General features: G+C 40.7%; 1 protein-coding gene and 1 long non-coding RNA gene across 3 annotated transcripts in view; both read right to left on the reverse strand.

The window, feature by feature from the left end:
• Positions 1-24,268, reverse strand: part of GCLC (glutamate-cysteine ligase catalytic subunit) — a 45,621-nt gene extending 21,353 nt beyond the window's left edge. Inside the window, exons 1-2 of one of the 2 annotated variants that reach the window (XM_075202506.1) lie at positions 23,955-24,034; positions 15,956-16,061 (exon numbers count right to left, since the gene is read on the reverse strand). Coding sequence is in view for 1 of the 2 variants with exons in the window: in XM_075202505.1 (XP_075058606.1) it covers positions 23,955-24,104 (150 nt within the window). In the remaining variant the exon portion in view is untranslated. Of the gene's footprint in view, positions 1-15,955; positions 16,062-23,954 lie in introns of both variants that reach the window. The other variant, XM_075202505.1, reaches the window with a different exon arrangement.
• On the reverse strand, positions 344-8,880 carry LOC142144091 (uncharacterized). Its single transcript, XR_012689652.1, has 2 exons — positions 6,201-8,880; positions 344-1,928 (listed from the first exon to the last, which is right to left on the reverse strand). It is a non-coding gene; the product is annotated as an uncharacterized LOC142144091 (long non-coding RNA).
• Positions 24,269-27,364: the final 3,096 nt, after the last annotated feature.

A 27,364-nucleotide genomic window follows, 5' to 3' on the forward strand; every position in this document is an offset into this window, starting at 1 on the left:
GCTGGCAGCTAAATATCATGCAAACACGAATGGGTATTTCAGATGTCAAGTTCACTCAATTAGGACTGTCCGAATCGGTCATGGATGAGAAGTTTGTTTTTTTAGGTTACATAGGGGTAAATTTAAGCGACCGCTCTAACTTTTGGTGAAGGACATGTGCTACAATCACCCATCAAGAGTATACTGCTTACAGCAACTACCTCCAGATGCCATTTATAATTTAGAGATGCAGTACTGTTGGGGTATCGGGGTTCACCGATACTTCTATCAAGCACCTTCAATGTCAGTCAGATCTTTCTTTGTTTTCAGTCGACTGGTGAACAGAAAATACTCAACACCTGTATGATATAATGCTGAGCAGCTTTATTCTGTTCCAATTTGAGACCACTTCAGCGCTTATTTTTATACATGTAAGTCTAGGGGTATAGATTCTGAACAACCAATTATAAGACAGTAAAATAATGAAAGAAAATCAATTAACAATATATATATATTTCAGTTTTACATCAAAGATCAAACAACTCTTTCTTCTTTGTGTGTTATCTCTTTCCAGGCTTTTCGCCAATATCCTTGTGCTGCCCCCATCTTTGAGTCCTTGGGTTTTATCTTATCAAGAACGTTGCTACATGTTCTTGGAATCTTTCGTTGATGGGAACATGGCGCTGCGTGGCCAACCTTGAATAATTTGTCTTTTTAAACTGAAAATAATATCTGCTTAATTTCTCTTAAAGTCATAGCATAACATATTAACATCTAAAGCTTAGCACATGATAGATATTAAATCAATAATCATACAATTCCACTCTAACATTCCCCTCTTTGATTAAATATCAACTATTAACCTCTACCTATCAGTCATGGCGATACTCAGCAGAAGACAGTTAGTACCTACATTTAAACATATGGTATCATAAGGACCCCATATGATTAGAACAAGAATTCATTAAGCACATATCTCTGGTACTTTATCACCATAACTTTTCTTTCCCTACTTAATGTTTTATCTCGGTGCATAGAGGGGAATACTTTGCTGATATCTATTCAAAAGCTTTCTTGTATTACATGTTAAGTAGCAGTTCCATATAATCATTATAGTTAGTACAAGAAGAATTAGTATCAATGGATGAATCAAGATATTCATTGCTTTCTATATGGAATAAGATTCATTAACAAATATGTTCCACTAATGAATAGGACATCAATTTTCATTCTGGTTTCTCGATGGTCACTGTCAATCTCTTGTTGCAGACTGTGCAGGTTTTTGGTTTGATTGTTGACCATTGTTCATAATGTTCACTGTTTGTCTCAGACATTAAACTTGTAGAAATTTCTGTGATCATTACTGGTTCTGGAAGCTCATTATTTTTCCTGCAGGAACAACAATCAAGTGTCAGTAATTTCTTAATCAGCCATGTAACAATTTTCTCTACCACATATACAATGAGCTGGATTGCCAAACCCTTTGCTACTAATGGCAATATTCCCAATATTCAAAATGAATCATTGCTGACAACTTTGCCAATGAGGTTATGTATTCACAAAGGCATTTTCAAAGTTTATTCTCCTATGAGTGCAAATTGTTGAGCACTCCTTCCCCTTCTGTTTCTCACAGTGACATAGGCAATTTGTCACTTATCTGTCTGTCCTACTGTCTGTCCTACTTCAGGCACAAATATTCTGGTAAGACATATCAATACCATAAGACAGTCATTTCTATTTATCAGAGCAAGACTCCCCTGATTTGAAGACTTTGCAGTGTGATGCGTGAATCCAGGTGTCTTTTTCCTGTACTTTCACTGCCATGGGAGTCATCAACAGGACTTGATAAGGACCCTTATATCTGGGTTCAAGACATCTCCTGATGTGCTTTCTTATGACCACCCAGTCACCAGATAGCAGTTTATGGGTACCTGTATCAAAATTAGGGTCTGGAATGAAGGAGAACATTTGACCATGTATTTCAGTTAGTTGTTTCTGTAATAAAGCAACATAATTCAACAAATCACCACGTACATGTTGTAGTTGCTATGGAAAATAACAGCCTGTTCTGTGTGCTGTGCCAAACAGTATCTCATTTGGTGCTAAACCTGTGTCTCTTCATAAGTGTAGTTCTAATGTTAAACAGAACTATTGGTAAATATTCTAACCAAGTCTTTTTGGTTTCTTGCATCATTTTCTGTAGTTTCAATTTAATGTCACCATTAAGCCTTTCTACCCTCCCACCTGCTGGTGGCCTATAAGGAGTGTGAAAAGCTTGTGATACTCCCAAGTTCTTCATTACATGCTTCATTATCTCTTCTGTAAAGGTTGTACCTCTATCTGATTCAATAACTTCAGGTATGCCATATCTATAGATGACTTCTGAGATTATTTTCTTCACTGTATTTTTAGCAGTAGCTTTTCCTTCTAACACATACTCGTAGGTACCACATTTATGAAGTTGTATATAGTCGATCTGAAGTCTCTGAAAGGGATAGAAAGCCTTTGGGGTCTTTACTCTTTGCCCTGGATTGTGTATTTCACATATCCAGCAAGCTGCCACATAGTTTGTGTCCGCACAGTTAAATCCAGGGGCAATCCAATTTTTCCATACCCTATTAGTCATTGACTCTTTGGAATGATGTACTTGTCCATGTGCAATCTGAGTCATTACTGGGTATAAGGCTCTTGGTAGGCACCATATATTTTCTTTTCACCATATTCCTTGCTCATCAAGCTGTGCACCTTCTTTTTCCCACTTATTCTTTTCTTCCTTTGTTGCTTGTTTCTGAAAGTCTTTAAGGCTTTGTAGGTCTGGGAATTGAAATTTGTCTGTGTCACCTTCTGTTGAGTCTACAAGAAATGTAGTATTCTTTGGTTGGAGGGCTGCCTTTTTTTGCTGCTTGATCTGCAAAGTTATTTCCTTTTGCTTCTGGAGTTTGTTCTCTAGTGTGAGCTTGAACCTTTATAATTCCCACTTGTTTAGGGAGTTCCAATGCTCTAAACAGTTCATTAATCAAGTTTGCATATTTGATGGATTTTCCATTTGATTCTTGGAAATCTCTGCTTTTCCAAATGGGACCGAAGTCATGCGCCACTCCCCAGGCATAATGTGAATCTGTATATACATTGGCTTTTTGTCCTTCTGCATATACACAAGCTTTAGTTAGAGCTATCAATTCTGCTTCTTGTGCTGATGCTCCATTAGACAGTGTTCCTGAGTCAAGCACCTCTTCCTCAGTTGTGATGGCATAACCTGTATATGGAACTCCATCCACATAGTATCTAGATCCATCTACATAAAGAGTTAGGGTTGCATCTGAAAGTGGTGTGTCAGTAACATTATGCAAAGCTGAAGTCTCTAATTTCATAAGTTCCAAACAATCATGTGAAAATTTTTGTGTGTGTATTTCTTCAGGTTTCTTCAGTTTCTTCTTCAGACGCTTCACTCAGGTCCTCATATCCCCTGTCTGATGATTCATCTTCTTTGCGACTCCCCTTACTCCCCTCTTCTGAATCATCAATGGGGAGCAGGGTTGCTGGATTGAGGATTGTGCATCTGGTAATTGTTACATGTGAGGCGCTGAGCAAGGCTACCTCATATTTAGTTAGTCTAGCTGCAGACAAATGTCTTGTTTTTGCTTGATTAAGAATTTCTGTGACTGTATGTGGAACTTGAGTAATAAGTGCATGGTCCAATACCATATCTGCTACCTTTTCTTTCAGTATTGCTGCTGCTACTGCTTATATACATGATGGAGAACCGCTTATAACTGGATCGAGTTGTGCAGAATAATAGGCCAGTGGCCTTTGCTTCGTTCCATGTTTCTGTGTGAGGACTCCTAGAGCATGTCCTGACTGCTCATGGCAGAACAATGTGAAAGGCTTCAGATAGTCTGGTAGTCCAAGTGCTGGTGCAGTAGAGATGGCATGTTTCAGGGCTTGCACTGCATTCTCTATTTCAGCTATATTGAGCGGTTCTGTTCCCTGTTTCCTCAAGCATTCATACAGTGGTTGCATAAGAATTGAAGCTGAGGGAATCCACTCTCTGCAATATCCGAGGAGTCCCAAAAAGGCTCTAATTTCTTTGACTGTTTTTGGTGTCTTCATGTCTCGTATAACTTTAACTCTTTCAGTTGTAAGATGTCTGGTTCCTGCAGAGATACAATGTCCTAAGAATATTACTTTTTCCTGTACTAGTTGCAACTTGCTTGGTGATACTCTGCAGTCTTGTTCGGCTAGAAAACAAAGTAATGACAGTGTTTCTGCTTTGCATTCTTCTTCAGCTTCCGCAGCCACCATGAGATCATCTACATATTGAATGAGTTGAGTAGTTGGATTGATAGACCTCCATCCTTGGAGAATTAGTGCCATTGCTTCTGAAAATTCTGATAGGCTGGTGGCTCCTCCTTGAGAGAGTCTTGTCCAACAATATTGGTTTCCATCATGGGTGAAGGCTAGAAGAAGTTGACTATCTTCTGTGATTGGGACTGAGAAGAAAGCATTTGCCAAGTCAATTACTGAAAACCATTTTGCATTTGGCGGTATCTGATTAAGCAAAGTGTGGGGGTTGGGTACAATGGGAGTGTTGATCAGAAGTCTTTTGTTGACCTCTCTTAGGTCATAAACCATCCAGTATTGCACCCCCTTGTTCGACATCTTAATTCTTTACTGGGAATAGGGGTGTAGAATAAGGAGAGCGACATTTTCTTAACACCCCTATTTGTAGATATTCTTGTATTTGTTCTGATATCACTTTGGTTTGAGCTGCAGCAAGTGGGTACTGTTTAATTGAGACAGGATGTGTTCCTGGCTTTAGTGTCGGTTTTACAGGATTTACTTTAAGTGTGCCCACATCGTGTTTTCCTTTGGACCATAACTTGTCTGGTACTATGTTCAGCCAATCTGGTAGATTAACAGTCTTATCCTTGTGACATGTGCTCATCTGCTCTAGCATCTAGATTGCTGCTGTAAGCTCTTCTTGGACTGGAGATGGGAGTTGACTTGTGAGTTTTACTCCAGTTGGGGTGTATTTGATGCTGGCTTCTATCTTTGAAAGTACATCTGCTCCCAACAGATTATAGGGACAAGATGAGGAAGTGAGAAATTGTATTGGTACTTCAATTGTCTCTTCACCTACTAAAAGTGTAACTGGTTTACTTTCTGTTAGTTTTACTTCTTTTCCTGCTAGGCCTGTAGCAGGTAAATCAATTTTATGTTAATAGTTGTTGAGGTACCTCCTGTTTTCTTAATACAGTGCGGCTTGCTCCAGTTAGACACTCACATTCTTGACCATTAGGTAATATGATATTCACTAGGCCTTTAGTCAAGTCGTCTTTCAGAGTTTGGTTACAATCTCTTTTCATGTGCCCTCTCTGTTTGCAAAAGAAACAAACGCCTTGCTTTTTCATTTCTTCCAGAGTCATGTTTTCTTTTTCCTTTATTTGTTGCTTTGGTGCACCTCTTGTGTCTGTACGAACCTTCCAGTCTTGATTCTCTTGGACCACATGAATGGTAATTTTCTGAGTTTGAGATTTGTCTTTGGCTTTCCTTTGCTTCTCCTTTTCCCGGTCTTCTATATCTTCCAGAACTTGGAGCATGGATTGCATTTCCATTGTTGCTGCTTCTGGTCTTATAAGGAACAATTGTTGACGATATGTTTCAGAAAGGCCATTAAGGAATCTGGTCTTAAACAGTCTGCGATGTTGGGCATTATCTTGAGTGAAGCCTTCAACTTTGTGTGCTTGAGTAGGTCTGTCACAATCTGGCAAAGCCAGTGCTGGTGCTGAAGTTGCTTTAGCTTAAAATTGGTTAAACATTTGGTTTTGCTCAGTGGAGAGTGTAAATGTCTTACTATCACCCAGAAATGCTAATGCAAAAACACAGATAATAGCTCATAAAGTCTTAAATCTTTTTCATTTCCGTACAAATATTGAATTCCCATCAATACATTACCATACCCACGATACAAAGAAGGACTTGCAGTATATTACTATTATAGCACAGTAAATAAGGGCAGTGAATGCGTTTACAACACTGATTGACTCAAAATTGTTATGAGGATAAAAATAAAAACCTTTTGCTTTCTGCACCTACAGAAAAACCATCTGGTTCATGCATTTGTTATGCGAATAGCACATAAACTCTAATATCTCTTTCCAAAACAAGGTAATCATTACTCAGCAGAGTCTAGGGTTTTTAAATTCTTGATTAGTTTTTACTTATGTTTGTTGTAGCTGTGGATCAAAACATTGCAAACTTCTATTCATTGGAAGTTGGATAAATTCAATCTGGATTGAAAGGGTGCTTTGTAGCTGGAGAGCTTCTGTGAAGAAAAAAACTTTTGCATAGAGATTAACATTTATTCACTAGGAATTACAGTAACTGTTATTAATTCACATTGAACAGCTGCTAATACGACACTTGTTTAAAAGTTTCTCTTTGTAGCTTAACTGTGACGCTATGCGTTCCATGCAATGAAAAACTGATTTCCTCAAAGGGGCAGTCCCTAATCTCACAAACAGGGAATGTCAAAGTGACGAGACCTGGGCGAGTGTTCAAAGCCACTCCTTTCTCATCATCTCTTTGTAAACCAAATATTCACACAAATTTCCAGATTCTGTGATTTCCATGTTTAAAGTACAAATATATATTCACAATTCTCGCTCACAGACGACATTTTATCTCGTAACATTTCTTTATGGGCATAACAAACCCTCCTTATTTCTGAGAACATTCATCAGCGCCATTTTCACACAGATAAAAACAGCTTGTAATATATCTGCATGTAAAGCTCACTCCCACAATTCTTAACTTCATTAAAGAGAAAGCTATTTTTCTCAAATTTCAGAAACAAAATTATTTTGTTCAAATACAGAAACGGCTTGTTGGACCCCAGCCAACTTGTCCGTCCACTGAATCGTGTAATGACGGACCAAAACATTTCAACACTTGTTATGCATCTCTTTAAAAGCTTAGAATTAAGCAGGCAGGCATTATATTATTTACAAAATGTACAACTTCTTTAACCTTGAAACATGTCTCTTGTAAAAAAAAAAAAAAAAATAAACAGACAAGACAGACAAACACAGATCTCCCTCACACGAAGTAAGACGGAGACAAAACTCACATACAGAGAAAGAAAAATCAGCTGATACCTTCCAGCCTACTGCTGTGGAACTACAAGTCCCAGCATTAGACTAAATACAAGTTAGCCTCAACATGTTATTATCACTCAGCACTCCGGACATATTTTATCAGCATTACATACATTGTCAGATAACAAAAAACAGAGTGCTTCTTATCTCAACACACTGAAATCTTTTACACAGAATAAGGGAGGGGCACATTTCACTCATTCAGCTGCGCAGGATCAAACATACATTTAGCATATCCACACATTGACCTGATCTTCATAGCCAAACCTTTTTATCCATTCTTTATTATTCAAATAAAACCCATACCATTTCTCTAAGTCTAATGTCCCTTCTGGGGGAAATCCTGCTCTCTTGAGTACTTTATGAATTCTTTTAAGAGCTTTACTACCTTCTCTCTTTTTCATTATATCCATAGGCTTGCCTATAGTAGGCATCTTACTGTTCTGTGCCCCCATTTACTGGGTTACTGGTCACAGTACTGTCAGTATCTGGGATACAATGTCTTATAAGTGGAATAAGGTAATACAATTTTCCCCTTTGTACAGACTATAAGTATCTTTAATCCTTTACCTCCTAGTCTGCCATAGGAACACCAGATGTGAGTTTTATCGGCTGTAGATTAAAAGGCTGGCACTTATGGCTGATCCGATTCTTCCCCTCAAGTCAGTGTATGGACATATAGGTTTATAATCTGGTAACATATGATTTTGTGGCCAATATGTAGTATTTCTTCATTCAAATGCACCCTAATGTAAAATATAGTTCTTTTTCATTACTTACAAAACCGTAATATGCATTTGTAGTTGTAACACACTCTAGTCTAGGTCCCTTGCAACCTGAATATTTTCTCAGAACAATACAGCAGGTACAATTCTTACATACACCTCTCTTATTATCTTCTAACTAAAATTGTCTACATCCATCATAATCTACAGTATCCATACATTTATCATTTCATTATCCTTTCCTCTGACTGTACATTGGGTTCATAGAATACCCTCTAATCACCTCAACTGACTTTCCTTAGACATACAAAGAAATACTGAACTGAGTAAGAAGGTAGAAATCTACACTTTTCTTACTCACCGGATTTAGTTCAGCAGTTCTCTGGACATCAGTGGAGTTTGGCGTCAGGTGTGGAGATATTGGAGCATCCCGGATCTAGCCCCCAGAAATGTTGGGGTATCGGGGTTCACCGATACTTCTATCAAGCACCTTCAATGTCAGTCAGATCTTTCTTTGTTTTCAGTCGACTGGTGAACAGAAAATACTCAACACCTGTATGATATAATGCTGAGCAGCTTTATTCTGTTCCAATTTGAGACCACTTCAGCGCTTATTTTTATACATGTAAGTCTAGGGGTATAGATTCTGAACAACCAATTATAAGACAGTAAAATAATGAAAGAAAATCAATTAACAATATATATATATTTCAGTTTTACATCAAAGATCAAACAACTCTTTCTTCTTTGTGTGTTATCTCTTTCCAGGCTTTTCGCCAATATCCTTGTGCTGCCCCCATCTTTGAGTCCTTGGGTTTTATCTTATCAAGAACGTTGCTACATGTTCTTGGAATCTTTCGTTGATGGGAACATGGCGCTGCGTGGCCAACCTTGAATAATTTGTCTTTTTAAACTGAAAATAATATCTGCTTAATTTCTCTTAAAGTCATAGCATAACATATTAACATCTAAAGCTTAGCACATGATAGATATTAAATCAATAATCATACAATTCCACTCTAACAGTACCTAGAACACATTTTTACCCTCAACGTGGATTTGGAAATTTTTGTCATTGGTCAACAAAATATTGTATCAAATAAAACATTTCTCTTAACTACAATAAAAGGGGTTGAATAATTATGTAATCCATTACTTTTCTATGGCTAGGTGCACACCGCAAAAACTTTCAACCAATTTGTTATCACTAACGATTTTACAAACGACTGAAGTTCCAATCAGTCTCTCGATTCATGTGTACACACGATTTACCTTCAGATATGTGCTCTTCATCCGGCCCAAGAGCAGTGTAGTCTGTCATTTCTGTCACACCGATAACACAAAATAAACTTTTGCACAATTATAAATTTCGTTGGCTTCTGAAACAAAATATTCGGTCTCAGAATGAACGGACAAATTAATCCACCTGCAGCACTCTATATTTAACTCAGACAGTGACCGGTTCCCACGCTCTCCCTGGGTAAACAATCATGCGAGTGCATACACCCTGCAGGATCGGAAGACGGATGGAACGAGATTTTTAAACAGAACGAGCAATCGAATGAAACGACTATCTGTACGGCTCCCGTTCATCATGCAAGTGTACACACCAATGTGCAGTGTTCTCCCCAGCACATATTTCCCGGGTGCTCTACCCAGCTGTTTTTACTTTCCACCCGGCTCTTGGAGCCCAACCGAGTCCTATTATAATAGAACAAACCATTGTTTCTCCTATTATAACAGGCACTACAACCAGCAGTGTGTGTTACACCACTAACCAAAGTATTACAGCTGCCTACACCCGGCTACTTAATGCCACTTGGCTGGCAAAATTTTCTGGGGATAACACTGAATGTGATATCGGGCTAAACAGTCATTTGTTAGATGTTTGGCCCGATATTCAGACAAAAAAAAAACCTTTGTTTGTGTCTAGCTTAAGGTAACAGACTAGGGGGAACAGAGGAGATACTGGTGTTGTCGACAGTGATGGAGGGCTGGAGAGGGGAGGAGACTCTAGATGGAGGGAAGACAAATAGTTCAGTTTTGGCCATGTTACGTTTGAGAAAATCTAGGAACATCCAGGAGGAGATAGCAGAGAGGCAACTGAGCACCCAAAAGAGAAAGGAAGGCGCAAGATCAGGTGAAGATAGGTAAAGTTGGGTGTCATCAGCATAGAGGTGATACCTTATATTTTTTTAAAATTAAAAGGGTATTCAAGAAACTTCTGTGCAATAATGGGATTTTTATACTTACGTAAAATCCGTTTCTCTTAATCCGTTGGGGGACACCGGGACCTTGGGGTATAGGGTAGAGCAGGCGAATGCTGGCACTAACTTTTAGTTAACTAAAACTCTGGCTCCACCCCCTCTATACCCCACCTCCTGCTAGAGGCCAGTCTATGTTTAACCAAGCCCGCAGAAAGGGAGATAGAGAGAACCAAAGAAAAGAGAATAAACTTAACACAACATTCTCTTAACAATCAAACAACATGTCAAACAGAAGGAAAAACCAGAGCGTTAAGGGTGGGCGCCCGGTGTCCCCCAACGGATTAAGAGAAACGGATTTTACGTAAGTATAAAAATCCCATTTTCTCTCACATCCCTTGGGGGACACCGGGACCTTGGGGACATCCCAAAGCTGATTCACGGGAGGGAATCCTCAGAAGAAACGGCCCGAAGCACCTTTCTCCCAAAACTTGCATCCCTAGAGGCAAACACCTTAAATCTGTAAAACTTTGTGAAAGTGTGTACAGAAGACCACGTGGCCGCTTTACACAACTGTTCACTGAAGGCACCATGGCGGGCCGCCCAGGACGCACTTACAGATCTTGTAGAATGCGCCCGCAGATTAGCAGGGACAGGCTCCCCAGCCCCGTTGTAAGCCTGGCAGATAACAGCCGTAATCCACCTAGCAATGGTCACCTTAGAAGCTGGCCAGCCTCTTTTGTGAGCATCGTAAAGAATAAAAAGATCCTCAGTTTTACGAAACTTCTGGGATCTTTTAACATAAATTCTCAAGGCACGAACCACATCAAAATAACGAATAGAATCATCGTTATCAGAAGACTAGGAATCAGTTAGAGCCGGAATGACAATATCCTGATTCAGATGAAACTTAGAAACAACCTTTGGAAGGAAGGAGGGCTTAGTTCGAAGAACTGCCCTATCCTCATGAAAAACTAGCAGAGGAGACTTACAAGACAAAGCCGCAAGCTCTGAAACTCTGCGTGCCGTTGAAATGGCTAAAAGTAAAAACATTTTCAAGTAAGAAATTTGAAATCTACTGAATTCAAAGGCTCAAATGGAGGATGCTGTAAAGCCCTCAACACCAAATTCAAATCCCATGGTGGAACCGGAGGAATATAAGGAGGTTGAACATGAAGAACACCCTGAATGAAAGTCTGCACATCAGGTATAACAGCAAGTTTTCTCTGAAAGAAAATTGAAAGAGCTGACACCTGACCCTTAGGAGAACTAAGACGCAAACCTGCATCCAAGCCGTCCTGCAGGAACCTCAGTAACCTGGCCAAACGAAAAGATGTAGGATACCCCTTCTTTTCGCACCAACCAATATATATATGTCCTCCAAACACGATGATATATTTTGGCTGAAGCCAGCTTTCGAGCACGAAACATGGTCTGAACCACCCGTCTCGAAAGACCCTTAGCTCTTAAGATCCTGGCTTCAACAGCCACGCCGTTAAAGCCAGACGATGCAAACCCGGATGACAAAAGGGACCCCGAGTTAGAAGATCTGGGCGAATTGGCAACCGCCACGACAGACCTCCTGCCATGAAGAGCACGTCGGTGTACCAAGCCCTGCGCGGCCAATCCGGCGCTACCAGAAGCACTGGAACACCCTCTCTCTTCACCTTTTGCAGTACTCGAGGAAGCATGGCTATCAGAGGAAAAAGGTACACTAAGCGGTACTTCCAAGGCACCGACATAGCGTCTACCGCGACTGCCCCGGGATCTCTTGCACGGGAACAGTAGTGGGGAACTTTGTGATACAACAAAGATGCCATCATGTCGACATCCGGTTGACCCCATTTCATCACCAACTGTTGAAACACCTCCGGATGGAGAGCCCATTCCCCTGGGTGTAGAGTCTGCCGACTTAGAAAGTCTGCTTCCCAATTTTCTACTCCGGGAATGAACACGGCCATGATTGCCGAAACGTGAGCCTCTGCCCACAGAAATATTCTGTGAGTCTCCCTCATGGCCAGAGGACTCCTGGTGCCGCCCTGATGATTTAGATATGCCACTGTTGTGACATTGTCTGATTGGATCTTTACTGGCTTTCCCTGCAGCAAATGTTGCGCACCTTTTAGAGTGTGAAACACTGCGCGCAGTTTCAAAACATTTATTGGAAGCTTGGACTCCTTCTGAGTCCAAAGCCCCTGAAACTGAGCCTGAAGACATACAGCCCCCCAACCCCGAAGGCTGGCGTCTGTTGTAATTAGAATCCAATCCCTAATGGAGAACAAGCGGCCCCTGGAGAGATTCTGCCTGTGTAACCACCAGATCAGCGACTGGCGCGTCTGTGGAGATAGGCGAAACACCTGACTCGCCAGATTGCGATGAGATTTGTTCCATTGCGACAAAAGTTCCAACTGAAACTGCAGTGCATGAAACTGAGCAAACTGGATCGCTTCGAATGACGATACCATCTTGCCCAGAAGCCTCATCGCAAAATGAATGGAGGGTCTCCTTGCCATCAACAGGGATTTCACCATCCCCTGTAAGGCTAAAACCTTGTCCTGAGGAAAAAATACCCGTCTCCGACGGGTATCGAATAGAAGACCCAGAAACACCATCTGCTGTGATGGGATCAACTTGGATTTCTTGAAGTTGATAATCCAACCGTGCAACTCCAGGGTTTGGATTGCTACCTGAATGTGTAACAGAAGCTTCTGCGAAGAGTCTGCCTTTAGAAGCAGATCGTCCAGGTAGGGGATGATTGTAATCCCCTTAGCTCTTAGCAAAGCAGCCATCACCGCCATGATCTTGGTAAAGATTCGTGGAGCTGTGGCGAGACCGAATGGAAGAGCCTGAAACTGGAAGTGCTCTGACTGAACCGCAAACCTCAGCAGGGACTGATGACCCTTCCAAATGGGCACATGGAGATATGCATCCTTGATGTCTAGAGCCACCATAAATTCTCCCTCCAATTAAACAGACTGCTTTTAGGAAAAAAACAGCCAGCTCAGGGAACCTACTGCGATTTCTAATGTCTCTCTCACAGCACTATGCTGAGAGAGAGTTTACTTACCTGCTGCCAACCCTCCAGACGCAGTATGTGCAGACAGCATGCTCTCTGTACTTGAAGGGCAGACCCCAGCCACCACAGACTGTGTCTGGCTCAAATGGAGGGATAGATAATCGGTAAAGGGGAGCAGGCAGCAAGGAGGACCTACACGGCACCTTCTCTCCCCCCCCCCCCCCGCAGCCAGCGCACAGCCGTCCGTGCTGTGCGCTCCACAGACCTCCCCCATCGCTGGCTCACACTCTCCTCGCTGGCCGCAGCCGTGGGAGAGGAGAATGAATAAACATGCAGCCAGGAGTCTGACTGACAGCCGACTACGCGGCTCAGCGTGCCGCCGGCTGTCAGAATTCGGAGACACAGTCTCCGCTGTCAGTAAAATAACAAAATAAGAAAAAAAAAAAAAAAAAAGAAAGTAAAACTGGCTGCTAAGCAGCCCTGTGCACAGCCCGCTTCGCCGGGCACTTGAACTAGACTGGCCTCTAGCAGGAGGTGGGGTATAGAGGGGGTGGAGCCAGAGTTTTAGTTAACTAAAAGTTAAAGTGCCAGCATTCGCCTGCTCTACCCTATACCCCAAGGTCCCGGTGTCCCCCAAGGGATGTGAGAGAAACTAGAATTTGTCATTAATAGATATAACTGACTTACAGTAATGCAAGCGATTGTAGCAGCAAGTGATTAAACATTGTGAGTGGTACTACCGCTGCAGTAAAGACCCACAACCATAGATTCAGTTATGAGTGGGATAATCAAATCACCATGTACCTCTTTTTAACATGATCTTAGAGGGTACCACAGATGTCCGTTATGTTTTGGGGAGGCCGTCCTCATTCTTGCTAGCAGCATGTCGTCGGTGACTAGGCTGCTACCTTAGCAGGAGCTAGTAGAATTGTGGGAACTTAATTTAACCCTTTTTTTTACCTTTTTCCCCTAGACTGAATTAGTTTTAGGTGGAGTTATGCTTTAAATGTTATTGATTGTGAGGTAGTGAAATTCCAAGTAAAATGTTTTTTCTTGTTCTCTTCATTCAATGTAACAAATTTTGCTCTACTCCCATAGCTCAGTGGAAGGGAAATTCTGAGGCATGGAATTAAAGCTTATTACACATGTTAAAATGTCTTATTTGTTCTTCCCTAGACCAGTGAACAGGATGAGACTCTCCAAGTGATTCAGGAACACTACAGTAGTTTTTCCATTTTATACCTGCTATTAGGAAATGTACAGCTGAAATTTAAGTTAGCCAGATTGTTTCCATTGTCAACGAGCATACAATAAGCGATTGCAGTGACCTTAAAATCATGCAGTTAAAAAAAAACAAAAAAAACAAAAACAAAAAAAAAAAAACCCCTAATGGTGCAGCATGTATAAAAGCCCAATAGCAACTCACAGACATGCTACACAATTTAAAATGACAATGTAACTGGCCAGGCTGACATACAGTTAAGGAGTACATACAAATATTGATCATTTACAAGGAATGTTACATGCATTAATTTACTTGCAAAAATGTTTGAAGACGTATTTGAAGAAGGAGTTAAATACAGTGAATAGTATTAGCTGCATTAAGGGAAGTCAACAAGGGGTATTATTAAAATGTAACATCAAGCACACAACAGTAATGCATGCATGTAGCACACAAATTAAAGCACAACCAAAAGCTATTCACTCTCCAAATACATGCCATGTTTATACCGGTTTACATACAAGTCTGTAGAACAGCATATAGCTAAGGTTCCAGGCTCTCTTTTATGACTTAGTTATGACCTAAGCGTCCTGAAAACAGGATATGTATATTGCATAAATATACACATATTATAGATACACAAATATAGACATATATATATACAAATATACACATATTATATATACACAAATACAAATATACAAACATAAATATACAAATACACAAACATACATATCCCACAAGTAATGTTATTGATGTGCCTCATATCATGGAACAGTTTCTAGAACCATTTTTCAGGCCAACTCTGCCCTCCCCCTAAATAAAGGTTTTTAAAATGTTGACTATTAGTATGATTGGCACTGGTCTTCTCTGCCAAGAACCAGGGTGGGCAGATACTTTAGGCAACACGAGAAGTAAAATTGATTTTCTTCTCTGGTTATGGCATTATGAAGCTCCAATGCTAATGGCCTGTGTGACTGCCAGTTTGTGTTGCAGATTCACATTCAGTATAGGCAATGGAATAGGGGAAAAGATACAACAGTTTAATTGCAGGAAAAGGAGAGGGAGCAAGTCACAAGGGTGGGGGAAAGTTCTAGCAATTAATAGGGGAATAAATGGTATGTATTTAGGTCAAAGATTGGTATGTATAAACCTCCTTCTTGCAAGCAGTGAAGCTGCTTGCTATGAGAATGTATGAGTGGATAAAAACGGTCACTACTGTAGATGTAAGTTGTGAAACAGGTGGGCCTTTGTTTATTTAGTAACTTATTTTTTACACATTTGTGGTTTGATGCAGTATTACATTCTAAGCTGCAACACACACATAGGGGCAGATTTAATTAGTAAAAAAATCTCCAAGTAGTGTCCCGGAACGGCAGCAAGACACTATGCAGACACTAAGCAACACTTACTTTTGCTCATGCCCCATAGAGGTTCGAGCAAAAGCAAGCATTACTTTTTTATGTATAAACAGTAATAAAGTGTGACCGCAACGTTCTCAGGACCAATTGAATCTGACACATAGAACTTAATTCGTCTCCAACAGTGCATGATGTTCAGTGTTTCTTTACGGTCCTGACAGTATTTGCATGCCCCCCATTTATGACATTCACTAAATTAGCAGCTACCTGGTAATGCTATGAGATACAAACCGTTTTATTTCAGCCATAATTTGTTCAAGATGAAACCATTAATGATAACAGAACAGTCTTGTCTGACCTACTCCTCAAGGTGTACATCCTTCCCATCTACATTTTCCTGGGAAAAATGAAAAAGTCATGCTGTAAGTATAAGCATCATCTTTAAAGAAAACTAAAAGCAAAAGACTAGTAGCAGCCCAAATGGTTAACAAATAAAATTCTGCAGGATACTGGTCAACAGCCAAAAAAGATTTTTTTTTTTTTTTTTTTAATTTTCCTCTAGTTGGAACTTCTGAAACTCAGATGCCATAATCAGCAGCAAGCACCAACCAAAACTAATATCAAATAATCTAACAGATGTGGGAGGTCTTTAACAATTAAAGTTATTAAAACCCTGACTAAAGGGCAAGTAAAGCCACTTACATTAGTACATATCACAGTCTGTTATTACAGAGATAAAGAACATACATGAACCAAGTGTGTGTGTAAATAAGTCCACTAGGTTATGAGCAAACGGGGTACTACTGGACTGAGAACTTTGTATTCATCACCCGTTTCTCACGGTTTAATGTACTTTTTAATCCTTGGCCGAGTCCAAGTATGTACACCAGAGCATATGTGTATTATGTGTATTATTATTTCATGTTGGGTACATTTTGCACTTGCCATTTCCTGCAATATTGTATGTAGCAGAAATATAAAGAATATTGCCCTACTGTGTGAAAATAACAGGACAGCAGAAGTCATTTTGCTTGTGTTAGCTAAGGTAATTACCATTTGTCTCAAATGTCCATTGTTATGAGGTGCAGTTTAGATTTGGTTTGTAATCAGAACAATATCTGAGTTAACTAGCTGGCAGCCCATGTTAATTAGCTAGATCAACATGTAATCTGGGAGGTAATCAGGTTAGACCTTCTAGATGATATGTAATGTGCCTCCACAGTAATATACTGGCTGAAATAGCATTGGGAAATGTATCAATATAAATGTTTTTGTATCAAAATGTATCAGACTCATTCTGTAAGACTGCTAATACAATTTGTCAAAAGTCTTAATGTTTCATGTAAGCATGCAGTGTCATTCCCTGATGTAATATTGTAACCCAGTGAATCCAACCAAAATAGCTAATTGAGTCAAGCCATTCCATTGTACAATCAAGATAACAGGGACAGTATGTCTAACAGCTAAAGTGTCCACTGAGAGACCCCTGCTGTAAGGGGAGGTTTGAGACATTTGACCCAACATTCTGTGTATAGAGCGAAGAATAGAGAGAAGAGAATGCCAAGGGAGATATTCTGGCTTGGAGGATCCTGGTGTACAAGAGGTCAGCAAAAAGCACTCTGGGCCAGGAATTGTGGTGCCGCTTGAGGAAATCCTACCAAGACAGGGTCTGTGTGAGCCAGTATCCCAGGCTGGGCGACACCATAACGGTTTTGCTAATCTGTAGTGGTAATAATGCGGGAGGATAAGACTCTGAAAAGAGACTGAGATTATTACTTTGGAGTGCTGACTGCAAGAGGCTGCCGAAGGATACATGCTACCATTTACCCTGTAACTTGTGAACGTCTTGTACTGTCGTAATAAAGTCTTATTTTGGATATATTCTGGACTACCCGAGTGAGTTGAACCCCACAAAGGGTAACTGCCATCCCAACTAAGGGTGGTATCCTCACATATGTTCTCACTCTTAAGCAGCAGCTTGCCATCTTATAAGGGAGGTACCAGCAGACTTACTTCATAAAAAAAGTAATGTGTGCATAGCTTGGTTCATACAGAGGACTAGTGGTCTGGAAAGTCTTTTTGACTTACAGCAGATCCCATCAGGACACCATCCTAAAGACGTCTGAGCAACATCACTGTCTGCAGTGCAGAGGACTAGTAATATTTAACTTTTTAGCAACTGCAGTTGATTTTACACTGAATATCGTATTTCACCTTCATGGTTCAAACCGGAGAATGTCAATTTAAGAAATTTAGTAGTCCTTCAAACCCAGTGGAGGGCTGGCAAATTTTGGCCCGGGGGACAAGACTCGATTCAGCAGCCTATTTTAAAAAAAAAAAAAAAAAAAAAAAAAAAGAAGATGCAGATGGCCCAGTGACCCAGCCCAAGGTAGTCCACTATGGGACTGCCCCAGAGAGCACATGCTCCACTGCCCAGTCTGCCCCTGTTCAAACCATAAACAAATATAAATGCAATGGTCATTGATTTACAATTAAAATCTTGCATTATGCACATTACTATCTTGTAGCTGGGTTCTGAAGTCTCTTCCACAGTAACTTACATGAAAGCATTAACAACCCAAACAGGGGAACCCCACACCCCCCCCCCCCAAAAAAAAAACCATCACATCTGGACCATATCAAAATATTAAGTGGAATAATTATGCCAAAATTAAGATTCAGCCAAAGCAATGAAGAACAGTTTATCCCAGTACAGAAGAATTTGTGCCTTTAACCTCTGAAAAACTTACCAGCTGCTAGACAAAAACATAATTTCTCACCTTCTTCAGACATCACTGAATAATGACTACAGTTATTGCCTGTGTACCATTTTATAGTTTTAGTAGTTTAGGGGGTGTTTGTGGGCCATATGGCAAACCTGTTTTAGGCACACAAACACAGGTAGCAATTAAATGAGACGCGGGGGGTCTATTGTTGTTTCACGCATTATTTTTGTAGTACTGCGTTCATGATAAAAATATATTTGCTTATTTTTGCACTTCTCTCCTGCAAGCAAACATGAGTAGATTTAAGCATATTTTATCATGAGATCAATACCCTAGCTACCTATAATTTGTGCATTAAAGGACCATGCATGGCAACTAAACTATTGCTCCTAATTGAATAAACCCCAAGACAAGCATGTTTTTTACTTTTCTTTTCATTGACTTCTAAATAAAAACCATGGAGAAATCAGATTATGCAGTCCTGGCAACATGCATGTTATGTATACACAGGAAACCGTGGATAATTAAACTTGAATGTAACAAGTTTTTAACATGATCCAGTCCATGCGCTAAGCCAAAATGATATCAAGGACCGCTTATGTGTCCAAGTACTCTATTTGTATGCCCTTCCAATTGCATTCTGAATGTAAACACTCAAATATTACACAGGTGTGGAATGGGGTTTGTGCCAAGTGGCAAATAAATACATAAATATAAAGTGCCCAGGAGTACTTAAAACCATGAAAGGAGTATTCATTTGCTTCTGGAAACCTAACAGTGTTCATCTGGGGGGACAAAAAAAAAAAAAAAAGGTTTTGGTAAGCATCACTCTGAACAATGAATCACTTTACTTCTACAACAGTTCTCCTCCTATAAAGCATTCCAGGCCCAGGATTTGGAACAAGGCTCCCTCCAAAATTATGTGAAGTTTGTAGACAAAGTGCCACTATCCTTGGGAACTCAGACAAAAAAAAAAACCAATTTTTTATTTTTGCAGAGAAAATTAATAAAAGCCTACAAAATGCAGCACATGCAGAGGAATGTAAAACGTACAAATAACCAATATTCACAGTATAGCAGCCTGCCAATTCACTAGGAACTAGTGCAGTGGTGGCAACAGGCAGCCCATGGCTGTCAAGGAATTACCTGCAGCCCCCCGGGCTGCACCTGATCCTATTCTCTGCTTTGCTATAGAGCAGAGTATAAAGCAGACCAGAGGCAGCCAACTTCCATTTTACGAGACCTCTACCAAATGCCGGGAGGTCACCCAGCATTTCGTATAGCAAGGGAGTGCAGTGTGCTCCTTTTGAAGGTTGGAAGGGGGGCAAATAATTCAAATGCCATGCACAAAAAACGAGGTTTGGGGGGTGCAGATCGAACACCTACATAAATCAGGGGCACCAAACATTAAATGCAAGGGCCATTTTAACTCATTTGTTATTTAAGCAACATTCCAGCATGGTCATATAGAAAAAGGCAGACTTGACTGGGTTTCCAATAATTAGGGCTCCCATGGCTGCAATAGGATACCTCAGTGGCTTTCAAAGAGGGATGATTACGAAGAAAAGTTTGGCAGTGACCAAAACAGCTCAACTTGCTAATACACAAAACAATAGCATCTAAGGGGATGTCAGCATGGAATCGAGAGAAATCCATCAGCAAAGTAGGGCAGAAATGCATGCATCAGAATCACAGTGTTGGTGCTTTAATTGAAGTGCAAGACAAAACAGGAAAAAACTGTATATCAATTGACTGTTGTGGTGCAAGCAGTCAGTTACAACTGAAATTGTCAGACAAGAAGTTAAGAGCAGAATACTGTAGTCCGGTTGCAGTGCATAAACAGCTCAACAAACCTGCTAATGCTGCAAAGAACACAGGAAATCGGTCTTTCAAGAAGCAATTTGGCCGAACAAATCAAACTTCACCATGATCCTGAAAAAGTAACTTGTGCATAAGTGGCATCAACCTGAAGAACTCTACAGCTAGTTTTACAATCATTTAACATTTTCTCACTGTTCATCTTCTCTTTGATCCCTTATAAATCAGGCCAATGCCCTCACCAAGGTGAACAATGATCTAATTTTGGCTAAGTCAAAGGGCCACTTCTCCCTGCTCTTTGCCCTTCTCTACCGCTTCCAACACAGTTGACCATCCTCTCCTTCTTGATACCCTTCAGTCCCTTGGACTTCCTGGAACAGTCATCATCATCATCATCTATTTTTATAGCGCCACTAATTTCGCAGCACTGTACAGAGAACTAACTCACATCAGTCCCTGTCCCATTGGAGCTTACAGTCTAAATTCCCTAACACACACACAGACACACACAGACAGACACACAGACTAGGATCAATTCGATTGAAGTCAATTAACCTACCAGTATGTTTTTGGAGTGTGGGAGGAAACCAGAGAACCCGGAGGAAATCCATGCAAACACGGGGAGAACATACAAACTCCACACAGATAAGGCCATGGTCAGGAATTGAACTCATGACCCCAGGGCTGAGAGGCAGAAGTGCTAACCACTAAGCCATATTTTAGTAGTGAATCAATAATCACAATAGTAAACTATTATGAGATCCTAAATTGTTAATCTCTCAATAAAGATTAATGCAATATAACAAGCTGTTTAAAATTTAACAGACAAATGAATATTATATCTGAAAATTAACTGGGTTCAACAGAAAAAAGCCATTGAGAAATACACTGCACCAGGTTCAGAGGCAAACTCTCGCCTCGCTATGCTTCATTACAATAGATTATTTATTTTCCAGTCCTAGATAACAGTATTCAGCGACACTACCCCTGGTATATCCAGGATGTGAACCGCTTAGAGTAGCGTTTCTTTCTCTATTTTTATCATAAGTGGGCTACTCCTAAGATATCAATGATTCAGGAGTGACAGTGTCACAACATTCCACTAGGAAGGGGACAAGCCTTTCACTTAGTCCAATCTCCATACAGAGGCTGATATTTGTATAGAGCGGTCTGAATCTGGTGCAGTGTATTTCTCAATGGCTTTTTTTCTCTTGCACCCTGTTAATTTTCAGATACCATATTCATTTGTTTGTTAAATTTTAAACAACTTATTATATTGCATCAATTAGGACATTAAAACAGATTATATAATCTTTATTGAGAGATTAACAATTAAGGATCTCATAATAATTTACTATTGTGATTATTGAGTCACTACTAAAATATACTCAACATAGCGAGGCGGGGCAGCAGCAGCTGCCAATTTTAATCACACATTTTGCACTTTTGTCACTGTTTATTTTTGTTTTAAAATATTTCGCTACTGGTGGCTCATTGGCCATTTAGGGATAATTTTAATATATATCCAATAAAGTATTTTGTTTTAAAATATTACTCTATCACTCTAAGAGTGCCCCTATTTATCCCATGCTTTCTTTCTTTCTCTTTTGTTAATTTCTATGAGCTATACATGGTAGGGGAACACCATCCAAGTAATTGTTGAAATGTTATCATTTAATTATATATTATATGTAACATACAGGATGAGTAATTGCCTGGTGCGGTGGATACTTTCTTTTTCTTTACAACTCTCAGAATACCACCAAGAATCATACATGCTCGTCATCTTCCGCCTTGTTTATTGCAGTCCTCTGGCTTGCCTGACAACGTCTGTCCTTTTTTAAATCTGTGCTGAATACAGTATTGTGACCAATCTTTCTCTCCTGATGTTCATTTTCCAACGGCTCTATTGGCTTCCCAGCTCATAATCCTGCCTTTAGGACTTTTCCTGCAATGCTCCCCACATTTAGAACTCCGCACCCAAACTTGTGTCTACATTATAAGCAGAGATCATTGTCCATAAAAGACTCATCAGTTAGCATAAGAGGCCGACCTAGAAGAGACACTGGGTAGTGAGAGCTGAGAGGAAATTAAATAAAAAAACACAGCCTCCAGTTCCACCTGTTATAATAATTGGTATAGGTTCTCTTTTATTCCATGTCAGGTATTATGTACCAGCAAGGCTAAATTTCTCCAGAAGATACTGGAGAGAATGTCCAGCAGAAGAAGAATTTTCTTACATCTGGTGGCAGTGTCCAAAGCTCTCAGGCAAAATATCAAAGTTAATTACAGTATTACATCTTCATGTCCCTTACTCTCCCTGCTTAAGACAAGTGTCCCATGTGCCACTAGAATAAACTGGTCTAACACATTGCATTGGTTGCTTCTTGCCAGCTTGCAGCAGATTGGAAGCCACCATCTGCCCCCTTGTGGCAAATGATTATTAACAGAATCAGGTACTTATACAACATAGAAGTTAATATCATGGTGATACCATACAAAGTAAGACGAGGCTTCTTAATCACTTTTTAGTTAAGCTCCAGCTTCTTATTCAGAAAACTAATTTTAAAGTATCATTTCAAGTTTGATCACTGATTTAACATTAGATTAACACTAATGGGTGTCCCTTACACAAACTGCAATTGTATTTTTACTGGTCAAACACAGGTTAGGTGATCAATTCAGGTGGCAAAGTGGGCATAGATACCATTTAATTCTAAGTAGCTGTAGTTATGCAAGGGTTAAAGCCCATTGAGCCACAAATTTGAAAGGGGGAATAAAGCGAGGATGGTCTGTTACACACAACCCACTTTGCCACCTGATTTCATGCTCAAAACCTTGTTAGGCCATGAAAAAGACAAGTGGGCTGTATGTAACTGACCACCCACTTGATTCCCAAATTGTGACTTAACTGTATTTAACCCTTGCAAAACTACAGCTACTTATTCAAAGTTATAACATAGTGACTGCCATATGTAACGGATACCCTTTAGTGTTAGTCTAATGTTAAATCAGTGAATTTATTCAAACCTTTAAAAATAAAGTTCTCCGAATAAGAAGCTAGAACTTGTAGTGAATAAAAAGCCAACCTCAGGCCGGTCAAAGTAAATTTCTCTACTAGTTCATGCTCAATTTAGCTATTGTCACTGGCTGATCTACTAATAAAGATATGTTTTAAAAAATCCTTTGGAGTTTGAACCTTTTGCCATCTACACTACACTTTGCACAATCAATGCTGTCACTGGAAGCATTCTGTAGCAAGATTCAACCACATTTATCTGTGCAGACAAGCATTCCATATTATACTTTAGGATACTGCGGGTGAATTGCAATTTGTCCCATGGCAAAGTCCTGTATACAGCTTTATAACCAGGCTGGATTGGTTTGAAGCTTCTTGGTTATTATATAACGGTAACAAACGAATATGAACATAACTAGCAGGCAGATTTCACTTACATACTCCAACACAAAGTTACCAGTCAGTAAAAAAGGGTGAGCATGCAAGGAAGGAGATGTAAATAAAAGGGAGAGTATAAACCTTATATATACACACAGCTCATTATAAGTTACAGATAGAAGAGTGAACTATTGTGAGAAGAGCATGCAGCAATCCTGCAGCCATCATCACACTGTGCACATTGCCTTCCGGGAGCCAGATGACAGCTAGCGCTCCCATCAGGATATGACCTGATACTGGAGGGTGACTGTAGTGTGCAGGTAACGGTCCACACACTCCCGTATCTCACCTCATCGCCCCACTTGAGCACGTCCTTTTGGCGGTCCTTCACCTTGTTGTAAATGTTTAGGAACTGGATAATGCCGTGCCGCCGGACGTGATCAGCGTATTTCTTAGTCTCTTCCCAGCTGAGAGGAGAGCCGTGAGAGAGCAGACCCATTGCCGCGGTTCCGGTCCCGGCAGAGCTATGGACGTGACTGGAGACCCCCGGTGCAGCGGGATTGCAGCTCGAATTGGACCAGCAGCGCACAGTGTCCGCGAGAACCACTCTCGTGCCAGTCTGTCACGCGACCCCGCCTTCCCAATGTGTATGAAGCTGTGAGTGGCTCACGTGATCCGCACTGTCACTAACACACACCCCCTAGCCCGCCTGCATGGGAATACGGGGAGCGAGGGGCCCCGCGTGCACGCGCAGCAGTCTCTCTAGCAGCCCTTTGTCACGTGGGCGGGGCATTGCGTCACTCCCCACCATGACTAGGCGCTTTTACAGGCTTGTGGGATCAGCCTCGTTAACTCTTTGCTGCCTGTTCTGTACTATTATTTGTTTTAACTTCAATGTCATCTGTCAAAAAAGGCCACTTTTATTTACCGGTATAGTGTAGTAATAACAATGTGTCTGCTGAAGAGACTGCCTTTTCTATGCTGGAAGGAATGCAATGACAGTATTAGAAATTCATTACAGAAGCATGACATGGCATTTTTTTTTTATCTCTAGATTACCATGTGTCGTAACCACAGTGTAAATAGGTTATATCAAATGAATCCTTGGATAAATTGAGTTGTTAAAGTGTAAAATGTGAAGAGAGAGCGTTTGATGTAAATGTATTTGATGGCTTTGCACATTCCAGTGTGAAAAGATAAGAGTGTCACCTGTGGCAGCTTCAAAGGGCTGCTGCTGTGAGATAGCCTGGCCTGGGATGGAGTTTTTGGACAACTGAATCAACTTTGTGGGGTCGATCACAGCTGGAGATCCCTGTAGGTAGCATGTGAAGGGCTATATAGGTATATAGAAATATGAGCTTTAAAGGAAAATGTCTTCATAGTTCATAGTTTGGGAAATCTGGGTGGCACTCCATACTAAGGAGCAGAAATCGCACCAAGGTTGTGAGTTACAGGTACTGGCGGTATCCAGGAAGATCTATACTCACATATCTTTTCCAAAGATATGTCACATTCATCATCATCACCATTTATCTATATAACGCCACTAATTCTGCAGCACTGTACAGAGAACTAACTCATTTCAGTCCCTGCCCAATTGGGGCTAACAGTCTAAATTCCCTAACACACACACACACTAGGGTCAATTTGTCAGCAGCCAATTTACCTACCTGTATGTTTTTAGAGTGTGGGAGGGAACCGGAGCACACGGAGGAAACCCACGCAAACACAGTGAGAACATACAAACTCCTCACAGATAAGGCCATGGTTGGGAATTGAACTCATGACCTCAGTGCTGTGAGGCAGAAGTGCTAACCACTTAGCCACCATGTTGCCCAATTATTCCATCATGTTTGGTATTTAAATGTGCAGGAGATTATGACCGGTTTATTGAAGGGGGAGTTATGTCTCTGGGATATATCTGAAGAATTACCCACAGGTCAAAACTTTGGGAATATTTGTGAGCAATCTATAGTAACACCCAGGTGACATCCCTGCCCACTATTAGCATTAAACACTGCCCCTGTGAAGACCATCCCATTTCATTTTGCTTAAAAAACCTGTGTTGAGAAGGGGCAAGTTGTCAGACTTTTTGGGAAATCAATTCACATTGATAAGTTGTCCATCTTCCTTGCCAAATTTCCCATGGCATAGAGTATGCCAGTGGATTCCAAACTTTTTCAGTTTAAGGCACCCATTGGGGCAAATTCAATTGTTGGTGGAAACGCCGAAAATCTCACGCTCCGCGCACTATCCGTTATTACGGTAATAGTGCACGGAAAAAACGTTATTACGGTAGTTTTATCGCTGGATTTCAGCTCGCAGCTCCCTGAGCCGCAAGCTGAAATCCAGCTAACTATTACTGTAATAACGGTAGAAGTTTTAACGCGGCGGGGAATCCGGAAAATTAAATATGCTCCTTAGGGTCTCCAAAATATTTTCAAGGCACCCCTAAGCCAAAATAATTACGAAGTAGTCCCCCGCCTTGCTTACCACTGGCCCTGGCCGAGGCACCCCTGTGAGGTTTTAAAGGTACCCCAGGAAGCCTAGTCGCACAGTTTGGGAACCACTGGAGTATGTAATTCATGTAAGTGACACTCTGAAAGTAACCCCTTTTATTTTAAACTGTTTTGCTTGTGTATGTCAATCTATTAATTATTTATTCATTATTTTTTATATCTGTATGCCCTGTACTTTTGTATATTAAATCTAGAATTTAATATGTTTCGTCCTTGATACTCTAACAAATCCATTAGCCTGTTAAAAAGAAATAGCTGGACCAAGTTAACCCAGTGTGTGATTTGTTGATACATTTGATTAACAAGCTGTGTGTGCTTGCATTTACATTTGTGTAACAGTCTGGAGGTGGGAAGAGTTAACCCTGTGCTTGCTGGTGTGGGTCTTGCTAGTCTGTGGATAGCTAGAAGCCTTGTGTGCCAGTGTGGGACAGTATATTGGGGTCCTGATGCCCGTATTCAATAGGTGGTGGCAAACCTGAAGTGTCTGGGGGTGTGAGCGCTGTGTTTGGGAGCGATTCAGTAGGTCTATAACCTGTGTGATAGGTAGAGTCTGTGGGCTGGAATCTGTGACTTCATACAGCAAACACCCCCTAAGTCATGGCAGCTGGGAACGTGTTCATGACACCATGTTAGAAATTATTTTTATATTTTGTTTATGTAGTACCAGGATACAGCACTTTACAATAGGAAAAAAACACAGAAATAAAACAAGACTGGGTATTAACAGAAAAAGATATGAGTGTCAGGGTTCACATCTCCCAACTGTCCAGATGTCAGCGGGACATTACCGATATTCAGCACGTTTTTCCTGACTCGCTGAAAGTTGGACGCTATGAACCGCTCAGGTACATGCTTCAATTCAGGGGAGTGAGGGTTGGGGACAACCTAGTGCTTTAGAAGGCTAGGCACCAGGGGAGAGCTGGTGTATGCTTGTGTATGTCAAATGTCCAAATTTTATCACGTGAGGTGGGGTTGAAAAATCAACTCCGCAGCCTGAGGAAGCCGACTAAAGGACCGATGCGGGGAGCAGATGCCTCATTGCCGCAGCCCAGCCTGCCCCGTTTAGATGGTAACTCAGAACAACGGCAGATGAATTACTGATACAGCGACCGTCCAATAGAAACAAATGTGATGAAGAACAAGCTGATCCGTTTAGATGGTAACTCAGAGCAACGGCAGATGAATTACTGGTACAACAACAGTTCAATAGAGTCAAATATGATGAAGAACAAGCTGATCC

This window comes from Mixophyes fleayi, chromosome 3, assembly GCF_038048845.1.
Source record: "Mixophyes fleayi isolate aMixFle1 chromosome 3, aMixFle1.hap1, whole genome shotgun sequence".
NCBI classification, from domain to species: domain Eukaryota; kingdom Metazoa; phylum Chordata; class Amphibia; order Anura; family Limnodynastidae; genus Mixophyes; species Mixophyes fleayi.